Genomic DNA, 12,101 nt, shown 5'->3' on the forward strand with positions numbered 1-12,101 from the left:
AAGTGCAGATCAATCAGATTAATCAGGATACGGCACAGATAAGCCTCTTTATCATATTTTAGGTTGCCATGGGTTAAATTACTCGAGTTATTATGCCAACAAATTAAATAAAACACTAATGATACGTCTAGTTTTAAGTTTTTCGTGGTTATTTTGCAGACAGTTTTCTTTATAGTCTCTTTGTCAATGTTTTTAAGTGTGTACATCTACTTTTTTCGCACCTTCTCCGTCCATCTCCTCTGTGCATCTCTCCCGTTTCCATCCTCTGCGTGTCCAAGTCAATCTCACCTCCCTCTGATTGGCTGGATTTGTTATTCCTCCTAAATGAACTGCGCGCTCATTGGCCGCGCGGGCACCTTCGTCACGCGGCTAAAAGGGGTTTTTACTGGAGGTTTCTTTCTGTCAGCGACACATGTAGAACAAGCAGCTAACGGGACCCACAGAGCAGACCGGAGGAGAGTCAATTATATCCTCTCTGCCAGCCCTCGTTATTTCTTCCCCCTTTTTTCTTCTTCTTCTTCTTTTCTCTGCCAGAGCACGCACTTCTTTTCTTTTCGCTCTGAGGAAATTACGGCATGCACAGACCTTTAATTACAGCTTGCAATGGACTCCGTTTGTTCCAGCGAAAAGCAGAGCAGTAAAGCAGCAACAGTCAAACGGGAACCATCCAGTGGAAATACTATCTGATAACTCCATTTGCTCGGCGCTGCGCTCGCTGCCTGCCGCTGAGTAACCGAGCTCGAGCCCTCCTTCCTCGTCGCGCGGAGCTGGAGGCCGTCCTCGCGCGGTACCTGTACTTTTTTGGGACTCTTGCGTACCTGTTTACCTCCAGCCTTTAACTTTACAGCCATTACTCTTAAACGAGACAAACGAGGTGGGTGCTTGTTGATATTCCGCTGCATGGTGACTCGTTATAATGTCATTTATTTTGATTTTAACCATTGTTTACACCTGAAACTCGGCTTTACTTGTGTTCTTCTGATGTCTCGAATGCCTGCAGTGATATTTGATAGCCTGTGCCTCTCCTAATCCCTCATTTTCACACATTTACGCCGCCAGTGTGAGGCTATATTTCTTTCATTTTCCATTAAAAAGCAGCAGGACCTTTTAGCACATGGCTGTCTGATGTGTTTTTCCTCCTCTCCTTCCCTCTTTCGCCCCCTCTTCCTCTCTTTCTATTTCCATGACTTGCGCCCAAATTGCCTGCCCGTGTAATTACTTGAGTTAGCCCATTTAAGTTAAAAGCCACCCCTCCTCCTCCTCCTCCTCCTCCTCTCCATCCCTCCGCCGAAAAAAAGAAAAAGTCCTCTCTGAATGAAACTTGACGATGGTCCGTCTTGTTTATCCAGGGAGTCACTTTCAGGTCGGCCTTTTGATTCATCTCCTTTTAGATTTAATCAGCACTAAGGTACGCTGTGGTTTGTCCCTAAGAGCCATCGCTAATGGGCTTACTGAATGCTTTTCTGTGTGCACCCCCACCCCTCCCACAGCCTCCCCAACTCTAATTAGCCTACCTGCCTTTCAACAAAGATTTGGCTTTATCCATGTAGTCTGCCTCACCAAATTGGAGAGGATTACATGTGAAAGAAACCACATTAATTTCGTGGTTGGAACAAATGCCTGCATTGCATCAGATTAAAACACTTAGCATCATTACAGCGGATCTATGGTTTATCTGCTCCATTAAGGTGCTGTCAAATGCTGCTTGCAACACAGATCATATTTATATCACAGGAGGTCAAAGGCCTGTATGCATCAAGTGTTGGTAAACACAGCAAGAAAAACTAGTTTAAAATGAGCCTTTTCATCCTGGAGTTTTGGTATAATAGTCTCTGCTTTAGCAGCCATTCAAACTGCAACACAGCGAAGAAGATGAAGTATTGTCCTTCTTTTTAGAATTTCTAAGGACAGCTCAACAAAAGCGCGCTCTGCATAATTGTTCCCCCTGCTCCCAGTGTTATCAGTTAACAGACATTTATCATGAGAGTTCCAGTGAAGCAACAGCACAGGGATGACATGGGGAGATCAAGGGCAGATTAGTTCACTAAATGACTCGTAGTGCTGTTGTTGTAAAGCAGGGCTCAGAGTGGATCCTTTTATGAGATCTGCTTTTGTGTTTGTGGAAGATTTCAGCTGTTTAAAGACCAACAAGATGATAAATAAAAAACAAGTTGAATTGATATTTTAAAACTGATAAACAGACTTATTGGTGGAGTATACATGATCCTATATCACTGTGACCCTACATAAAACACTACCTGCAAACACATTTCCAGCGACCAAACTCTCAACATCTTCTCTTCTCTGTGTGTTTGTTTGTTTTTTAGGGACAATGGTGAATCCTGGAGGCAGCAGCCAGCCACCACCGGTGGGCACAGGTTCCCTGTCCTGGAAGCGGTGTGCAGGCTGCGGGGGCAAAATTGCAGACCGTTTCCTCCTCTACACCATGGACAGCTACTGGCACAGCCGATGCCTCAAGTGCTCCTGCTGCCAGGCCCAGCTGGGCGAAATCGGCACGTCATGCTACACAAAAAGCGGCATGATCCTCTGTAGAAACGACTACATCAGGTGAGAAGGGACGCATTTAGTGATAGATTATCTGAGGTAGCTGTTGTGGCGTGAATTTAACTGAATAATTTTCTTGAGAAATCGTGTAGTTTTTCTGGATGGTACTGAAAAAATACATCAAATAGAGTAAGAAAAAACAGAAATGGAGATCAGATCTGTGCTTGTCAGGCAGTCTGCCGCTAAATTGGGCGTATTCTGTCAAACATGTGTCTCAAATTCTGCTAATTCCTTTAAGTATCCTGGTTTGAGTCTCCACAGTCTGCCCTGAAAGAGGTCAAACACACTGACATGTTGACGAAGTGCAAAGCAGAAGAGTTGCTCTGCAGACCATCAGCATGTCTGTCCTGTTTCGCTGTTTTTGGTCAATGTGGAGGACAAAAATCTGCACCATATGACACGTGCACACTGTTTGTTTCTGCTGGCATGGGTTGTTTTCTTTTTTTAGTGTGTCCTAATGGAGCAGAAAACCACAATTTAATTAGCAAAGCGAGCCTTTTTAAATATTGTAGTAGGTGTCCCAGACACCAGAGCTTATTGAAGACACTCTTATTCTGGTAATGTAGACCTGTCTGATGTCACAGCGCAGGGCACAGGTTACTGCAAGTTCAAATACCTTCTTGAGTCACACTTGGGTGTGAAGATGATTGGAATCGCTAGTTTTGACCGCTTTACTCGGACACTTTAATATCCTTGCAACAAATGTTTTTAAGTAAGACTTTTAATATTCAATCAATGAAATATGTGCAGGTTTGCGTACGCGAGTCTGGGAACAGTACATTTTTCCATTAATAATCAAAAAACTTGAACTGCTCAGCATGAGTCAACATGAACACTGCTATTAAATCTGCACAAAAAAATTCAAAGTGTGCCTGTGCGCTCTGAAACACCCGCCTCATGAAAAGGATGAGGAAGTCAATGGGGTACTTCATTCATAATGGGACTATAACGTAATTAAAATTGGAAGGGGGGAAAATGTGGATACACCTTTCCACTTGTAATGAGAGCATGCTTGGTGGAAGAGCTAAAACGCATATTATGGAACCATGAGATCTCTGTGGAGATAAAGGAGCGAGGAAGGAGGGGGGAGAAAGAAAAAAAACATCTGACAGTGAGTCTACACAATTAAATGCTTTAATTATAGTCCCCCTCCATTTCCTTTAGTCCTGATGGGTTTTATCTAATGAGATCTGGTCCCTGGCTTGTATCCGCTCCCAATGACGTGTCCGAAATGAATGAGAGCCACACTGCAAACAAAACATTTAATTAACCAAATTGGCTTTTGAGAGAGAGCAAGAGAGAAAGACAGCTAGAGAAGAGGGATTATTGCGAAGGCCATTTGCTGCTGTTTTTTCCCTTCATCTTAAAGGGCCAGACTCATTTTTATAATAGACTGCTAAACTGCCCGTACGACATACATTTCTAAGCTGCTTTGAGCTGCACCAAACTTCTACTAATAATAATCATCATAATAAAGCTGATGTGAAAAGGCTCGTGTGATTGATCTGGAGTTGGAAGACATCACATCAGAGCTATAATGGGATGTATGCCTGGCCTGGGATGATACCAATCTCCCATCAATCAAGTGGGAATATTACCAAACATCAGTGGACGGGCTCTGTGTCTGTGCTTTCATGTCAAACTTAAAGCCAAAGTTGGATCATGTTGTTCTAAGCCGGAGGTGATATTATTTCTGCGGGCTGCTAGTAGAGGGAGAATTAATTTACTTGTGGCTGCTGGATTCAGGGAGAATGCTGTCCCCCTTAATTGAATAAGCCTAGGTAATTAAATGGCACTTTTCCAATAGAACGTGTGAGGTAAATCTAATAGTTGGTTATTTAATATCACTTTGAAGTCTGCCCACTCAAGCACTATGACAGCACAAGAGAATGTGAACTATTAGGCCAGGGAGAAAAAACGGGATCTCAGAAATTAATTAAATCGCATGCAATTTAGGGGAAACGTTTATCTTGATTTGTCATAACAGAATTAATTCAAGGCCTTCAATTCACTTGGGGCCAGATCTGTTACTCTGAATTAACCAAGTGTAATTTGGCTGATCCCCCCCTCCCCTCCCCTCCCTCTACTCCCTCCACCACAGCCTCAGCCACCCTCCATCCTCCACCCTACACACACTGACACACACACTCACACTCACGCAGGAGCACACCTCCCCATCCCCCCTCCTCCCAAAACACATGCACATACACAGATCCACGCACGCCCTCCCTCATCCTCGCAATCTCCCCACCCCAGCCCACCCCGTCCTCGGCCCCTCCACCCTTTCCTCTAATGCAGCTCTTGCCATTATGCAAAGCCCCGCTTCAGTATCAATATGGCCTTAGTGCTTTTAAGGTGCTTTGGCTGCTGATGTAGAGAGGCATTTTTAATGGACTGTGTTGCAGAAATCATTGTTGTGGGGTAATTTTACCCCACTCAAAGGCCTTGGTGAATGAGGTCTGCATTTACCAGACAGCCGAGCAGCAAAGCCATGCTATATTTCACCTGGCAGTCAGTGCTGAAATGAAATCCAATAGTCATTGCCTGTGTAGACAACAGACAGCTCCAAATGTGTTTTTTCGTTTGTTATTTAATTTAATCAGACGCGATGGTCGCAGCAAAGTCACATCCTCGGGGGAGGAAAACAGATAAATCAAGATAAAGCCCCCTCAAGAAACATCTTACGAACCGCTGATTTCTTTAGGAGGGAAAAGCCGAAACCAGATGTGTCACTGCAATTAAAGAGTCCCTTGGCCTTAATTATACCGACCTGGGGTGTCTACTTCACCTCAGCGCTGTAGGTCACTGGCAGAGGAGGCCATTACAGCCCAAGTTCAAGCTGATAGAGCAACTTAATTGAGCACCTAAAGGCTTTGGCTCCCTAAATCAAATACTATCAAAAGCTTTCCCTTGGTAAAATAATTAACCTGGTATGGGTGAAATATAAAAGGCTGCGGCGAAAAGTGGTCTTCGCTCTCGACAGAGGAGGCTCCTCCAGGAATAAATTTAACGTGAACACCAGGAAACACATTTCCAATTTGAGCAAAGTTTGAATATGAGAGGCGAGCAGCTTTATTATGTGGGGAAAAGTCTAGTTTTACTTACCCACACATTGCACAAGCATAAGAGTCTTAAAGCAAAGGCCTATATGTTCATTTCCACTATCATGTTTGTCCCAGTGAAAGCAGGGAATTGGCAGCGTTGTGACGACAGTCTCCAGTTAATTAGTTTCTGAAATTGAGTTTTGATGGAGCCTTTCCAAATGATGCCAAGACAAAATTTGCTTCTGCCTCGGCTGTCTTATTGAAAGCCATTTCTGTGTCCCCTTTGCAAAGAGCTCTGGCTTGTTTGTTCGTCAATATATCTAACAACTGCCTGGGTTAGAGTTGGGATGGTGGAAGCATTTATTCCCTCGCTACATCTCAGAGCGAATTTGTTAAATACTTTATGTAAAATTGCTCTCGAGAATGTCTGAAGAGACACAATGTAATTCCTACATCCAGCTCCACTTGTTTTTAATTTTTCTTTAACTTTATCTGATGCACACACACCAATGTTAAGCACTCCCCCCTCCCCGTCCCTTTCTTTTTCCATCCCTCTCTCCCCTTCTCTTCTCTCCGGAGCATGTCAGATGCCGTGCTCTTATTTGATTGCTTAGGAAAAGTGCAGTGATAGAGCAAACACCCGGTGAGATATGATGACAAATGGGTCCAGATCCCAGTAAATTACTTTCTGCTCAAATCGAAATTTCATTCAGTTTGCTGCTCACCGAGATGAAGTAATCTAAATTGTGGACTCAGAAGGAAGATAGAAGGGAAGCTGGAGCAAGCATTTCATTATCAAGAGGCAGAGGGAAGGAGGGAGGGAGAGGGAGAAGGTTAGGGACGAAAGAGATGAGCAGAAGCAAATCTAAAGTGTTGACACCATGATTGAAAAGGTTAACCCATGCACATTATATATCAACCCGAGTAGCTACGGGTTTCTAATGGAAACGCGGCACTGACAGAGCATTCACAGGAGTCCTAATGGCAAAAGCACTATGTCTCCGCCTGGATGTACAATCAAATCCTCTTAGGTCCTGATTGCTTATGTTCCAGGTTATTATTAGGTTGCAAAAAATGTGCGGGAAAAGTAATATGCAGTTTCAGTGCGAGATGCTTGTGGGGAGCAGAGTGCAGGAGGATTCATTTTTACACATACATTGTGATGATTTTCTATTTCTTCATCCTGTTTTCCTTCATTCCTTTTTCCCTCTGTATGTTTTTCTTCAAGCTAGAAATGCAGTGCAGGGAAAATGAACTAAACACCATTTAATAGATCTTATTCAGATGCTCACTCCACATATGGATGTACACAGCTGCTCTTTGGTAACACTTTTTCTTTGGTTTTGTGTTTTTTTCTTCCAGATTATTCGGAAACAGCGGGGCCTGCAGTGCTTGTGGTCAGTCCATTCCAGCCAGCGAACTGGTGATGAGGGCGCAGGGCAACGTGTACCATCTCAAGGTAAACTTCACTGCATGGAGCCACAACACAACACACTCTGTCTTTAAAAGTGTGTCCTGGTGGTTAAATAGTTTTCTCTCTTCTTCCTGTCTGCTGTGTGTAAACATCTGTTAGGTTAGTGTGGAGAGCTGCTGCATTGTTTGAGGTGTAAAGAAAGTTTAATTCCATTAGAGTCATGAACGGATTACTACATGTTTCAATCATTTACCTCGACGGATTAGTGAAATAAAAAGTTTTATTTAAAAAGTTGTTGACAGCTAGTGTTACTTAGAATCTATTCAATACATGTGTCAATACAGGGGTTAAGACTCAGTTTGTCTCAATGCTGTAGCACACATCAATTTAAGAATAAAAGAACATGAGAAAGGGATCTGCATTGAGTATCTGTATCATCAAACACTCACGATACTACAAAACTATTTTTCTGAGCAGTCGAGCAACAGAGTTAACTCTCTTATATCTGTTAAAAATTAACTAACAGATAAATATTTCTTTGCGCCAAAAGTTTTATTAAAAAGTAACGTTTACTTTTCAGGAACTTGACGGAACATTCAAAATGCTCATGTTTGATCTTCTCTTACACTAATTAAGATTAAAAGGTCTGAAAACAAAGATAAGACGCTTTTTTTTGAGACGATGAATTGAATCAAAACATTTTGTTGAAAACATTCAACCTCTTTTCAGTTGGAAGGTAAATAATGAAAGTGCTTTCGAACTCTAATAGATTGTCAGTTTGGTTAAAAAAAAAAAAAAAGTAAAAAAAAAAAAACGTCTTTTTTTTTAAACTGAACTGGTTTCTCATTGTTTTTTAATCATTTTATTTTGTTTGTCATAGTCAAACTGCTGAATAAAGGCTTTCTTGAGCAGTTTTTCTTGGTCTTAGGTGGAAGCAAATTAAACATCTCTTCCTTCAGGCATGTTTTACTTTTAACTTTATATAAAGTTTAACAAAGTATTCAACATTTTGTGAAGAAACAGCCACACCTTTGACATGATCTGAGGCTTCGCTTGTGACCATAGATTTGCGGAGCTGTATACATGTTAGCGTTAGCTAGGTGGTTTGTGTGCTGCATCGTGGTTCCCAGGCCTGGTTGTGCTCTGCTCACTCCCTGCTCTCCTCCTCCTGCAGTGTTTCACATGTTCCACCTGCCGGAACCGGCTCGTCCCTGGAGATCGGTTCCACTACATCAACGGCAGCCTGTTCTGCGAACACGACAGACCCACAGCACTCATCAACGGCCATTTGAGTTCACTGCAGACGAACCCGCTACTGCCCGACCAGAAGGTAAGAACCCCACCCTGCGTTTCTGTCTGATGGAGGAGAGTTCTCCGGAGTTCTTTGTGATCACATTTCACAGTAATAATAGAAGCAGGGGGCTTCGGAGTAAAGGACAAGTCAGTAAAAGGTTGTCATCAGTCAGCTGGAGTCATTAGCAGGGCAAGAAAAACATCTGTAATTTTCACGCCAACATTTTTCACTCTGTTTATATTGATGTCGTCGATGCAACTTCACTGCGAGGCATGGGCTGGATATTAAATCTTACAGAGCAGAGATGAATTTTATTCTTAGACAGCCAATGGATTTTTCCATCATTCTTGTTGGAGGACATGCACCCAGAAAATCTGTATTAACCGTCTGCACAAAACATGTGGAAATGATTGTTTTCTGCTGCTGTCCGTACACCCAGTTTGTTATGAGGAGCCACAATATTTGACTCATCTTGGATTTATCCTCCGTCCTGAGCCAAACTTCCAATTGTGCTGAGGAATGGAGCTGGCTGGCATTAACAGAGAGTTTTTTAAACAGCATTTGACTACTGTATCAACAAGACGAGAATCACCTGCACTAAGTTATTACTCCAAGGCCAAAAATATGTATCCAGGGCCCCGAGGTTGAACACAGACAGCGAGCTGAAGCAGCCAGTATATCATGAAAGCTGTCATCATGGCTTTCCCCTGATTTGATCTTGATGCCTCCAGTGAAAGCGAAACAGAAGGCCTAATCATATACAAAGGATAACTTCATTCTTCGGGATAGCTTCATTCTGCCCGCAGGAGATATAATCATTTTTGCCTCACAACAAGGAGCTTTATTGATACCTTGTCTGCACACACAGCACACGGAGAGATATGGCAGGCTGTTTGGAGTGTGTCACAGTCTGACTGAAAGAGGAATTATATTGTTGGGAGCATGCATTTCACCTTGAGTGGTTTTGTGAGTAGAGGAGAGGTAGAACTCCATTAAGCCCCCCCTCTCCCCCCCGCCCTCCACGTCACGGGCCTTTTAAGGGCTTGTCACTTCTACAAATCAGCTCTTAGAGCTCTTAGAGCTTCTCACATTCAAATTGAAAGCCGTTGCATTATCTAGCTTAATTTTAAATGTCTGTTTAAGTCCTTACTCCCACCCCTGATGTCTCTTGTAGCGTGGCTGGTGTAGTAAATATGAGGCCTCATTGTTTATTTATACGCTAACATCAATTGTAGTGAAAACTGCTGAATTATTGATGCTAAAATGCAATCTGAATATTGGCCCTGGTGCTTTAATTATAGCGGAGAGAGAATTATTAAATAAACAGAGACACATCGCTCAGTGGGAACAGTCTCAGGATGCTTTTGTTATCTCGCTGAGTGAAATGAGGAGAATTATCCTGCTACTGCTGCTGCTGCTGGAGCACTTTATCACACAAACATTTCTTCTGCTCTAACAGAATGTGGACAGCCTTGAATAACACAAACGTACAGTAGGATAACAGCTCTCCAAATCAATAAAACTCATGTATCCTCAACAGCACAACACGGGCTGGTTTAGCAGCGAGAAAATGAAGCAGTCACTGCTCGCACGCAGAAACACAGGGTTATCTACAGAACACTGTTTTGATTATGTGCGAGTTTGCCGTGACATAATTGGTGTCCGCGCTCTTTTCGCAGGACATCTGATGCTCCGTTATTAAGCTTTCTTCCCAGCTTCTTCCTAATCTCTTTGTTCAGAACAGACAAATTACCTCTCTCATACGGAGCTGCTTTGACCCAGGGGAGTGAGACCCTCCCAGCGTCAGTCACTTTAATTAGCCCCCAAGTAGGAGTTTGCAATTACTAATAGACTGAAGCCCTCCTAGTGATTTGAGGGATGAAGGGAAAAGTAAATCAACCCTTGGAATCATAAAGAAGAGGAAGAAGGAAAAAAACACAGCTCTGTTTCACAGGACTGAACATCTCCTGCAGTTATGTGTGAGCGCAGTTATAATTATACCAAAGAGAGATCGCTTCATGGATGCACTTTTAAGTTAATGCAAAGTAAATGGGACACCAGATGGTTTTCAAAGCCTGGCTGATCAATAAATTAAACAGTCGAGCTGGTGGAAAGTTGACTCATCAGGGTGAAATATTTATGGCATTTTTTTGAACTGATACTCTTAATGAGGGCCCGGGATTTAAAATGTTTTATTTTTCATCTCTCATTATTCAGGTGTGTTAGGCGGGAGCTGTGCGGGAAGCAGAATGTGTGCCTTCATTTTAGCCCTTACTCATTGTCACCCGAGACAGCGTGGATCAGCAGCACCCCAGCCTTTTAGCTGAGCTCCCAGACCCTTTCACCTTAAAGGAATCCTCCACCCGTCCCGCCAGTATCCTGACTTTTTATTTCTGCAAACCCATGCCCAGCGCTCCGTCTTCAACCTCGGCTTTTCCACAAATATGGGTGGATACTTGCACTTACACATGCCTGAATCGGAACAGTGGGGACTCCATAACTTTGGATTTAAAAAGAAAAAAAAGAGGGACCGATCCGAATCCAAGGGGACTCTTCAGAAAGAGAAATGACGAAACATGCAGGAGGATGTTGTGCTGAAAAGAGAAAAAGACTAATGAGGTTAAAGAGATGCAGGCTTTTTAACTCTGCATATTTGTTAAAAAGACATTTGGGGGGAAATCCGGGAACTTTTCATTTTTTCTCGCTTCTTTTCTATCCTCATTTCCCAACGACATGGTGTTTTCACTTTATATATTTTAAGTGTTGTCAAAGGGGAATGTGTTTTCTTTTTCTTTGGTGGTATATATAGATATATAAAAAGATGGGGTTTTAAAAAAAATCTGTGGCTTTTTGTGGAAAACAAATCATGAACACTCTCTTGGTGTATTTGTAAAACTACCATGTATGTACAGTATGCATGTAAATGTCGTTGTCTAGGCGTGGCTACAGTACATCTGACCCTCCGCACTCAGCTCCAGTCCTCCCTCTTCCCCCCCTCCTCCTCCGAAACCTGAACCCGTGGCAAACTGAAGAAACCTGCTCATAGTCAGTAATGTAGAGATCATCACCAACATATAAATGCTGAATGAAAGAGAAATTTATTTGTGATATTTTCCGAGACATTTGCTCCAGTATGGTGTATTTAATTAATAAAAATATTGAAGATTTAAAAGCCTCTGTTACTTTGTTGTTAAACTTTGGATTTGTTGCTCAAAGTAAGAGCTTTAAAACTCCTGTGAAGAGTTTTTGGATGGTTAGAAAACTGACTGAAGTAAACAATGGTGCTTCTTTATAGCAGGAGCAGCAGGAGGTAAGAGTTAATCAAATGGATTCACAGCATTTGACTTTTTTTTCCATCTTTCTATGGCAAAAAAAATTCTGCCAGTACTTTTAAGTATTGAAGCAAAGCTAGATAAGTTTTCTTTTACAGAACAAAATCAGCTTGTAAACACACAGGGAGCTGAGAGTTTCACACAGGACCTGTTTTTGTTAAAAAACGTAGCGCCTGTTTTTTGTTAAAAAAACAGGCGCTACGTTACGTTGGCTGGAGTGTTATATCGTAACTCTGTCACTGTTTGTTAAGCCAGAAAAAGTCAACCAGCATTGGAAACCTGTGACTTTTCACTTTCCAGTGATTCGTGGATCATTACGATAATCAAAAGCCTGTGATGTAGCTCTGCAAAGCAGAACAATGTAAATATCGCTAATATGCTAAACAGCTGTGACTCCTCAAGTTTTTGCTCAAGTCAAAAAAATCCAGTGTTGGCAGAGGGCAGGGAAACTG

At 42.4% G+C, this 12,101-nt stretch overlaps 1 protein-coding gene across 1 annotated transcript; it reads left to right on the forward strand.

The window, feature by feature from the left end:
• Window positions 1–401: 401 nt before the first annotated feature.
• Window positions 402–11,468, forward strand: lmo4b (LIM domain only 4b). The gene is made up of 5 exons (XM_074669089.1): window positions 402–874; window positions 2,328–2,568; window positions 6,972–7,068; window positions 8,198–8,353; window positions 10,535–11,468. Exons 2-5 carry the CDS (start codon window positions 2,333–2,335, stop codon window positions 10,541–10,543), a joined length of 498 nt encoding a protein of 165 aa, XP_074525190.1. The 5' UTR covers window positions 402–874; window positions 2,328–2,332; the 3' UTR covers window positions 10,544–11,468.
• The last annotated feature ends 633 nt before the right edge of the window (window positions 11,469–12,101 follow it).

This window comes from Halichoeres trimaculatus, unplaced genomic scaffold (assembly GCF_033239565.1).
Source record: "Halichoeres trimaculatus isolate MK-OKI-2021-1 unplaced genomic scaffold, fHalTri1.1 fHalTri1_scaffold_4, whole genome shotgun sequence".
In the NCBI taxonomy this organism is placed as follows: domain Eukaryota; kingdom Metazoa; phylum Chordata; class Actinopteri; order Labriformes; family Labridae; genus Halichoeres; species Halichoeres trimaculatus.

Coding starts and splice junctions, on each gene's coding strand:
- lmo4b (XM_074669089.1), top strand. CDS start 2,333: ATGGTGAATCCTGGAGGCAGCAGCCAGCCACCACCGGTGGGCACAGGT. Junction 2,569..6,971: donor TGTAGAAACGACTACATCAG/GTGAGAAGGGAC, acceptor TTTTTCTTCCAG/ATTATTCGGAAACAGCGGGG. Junction 7,069..8,197: donor GCAACGTGTACCATCTCAAG/GTAAACTTCACT, acceptor CTCCTCCTGCAG/TGTTTCACATGTTCCACCTG.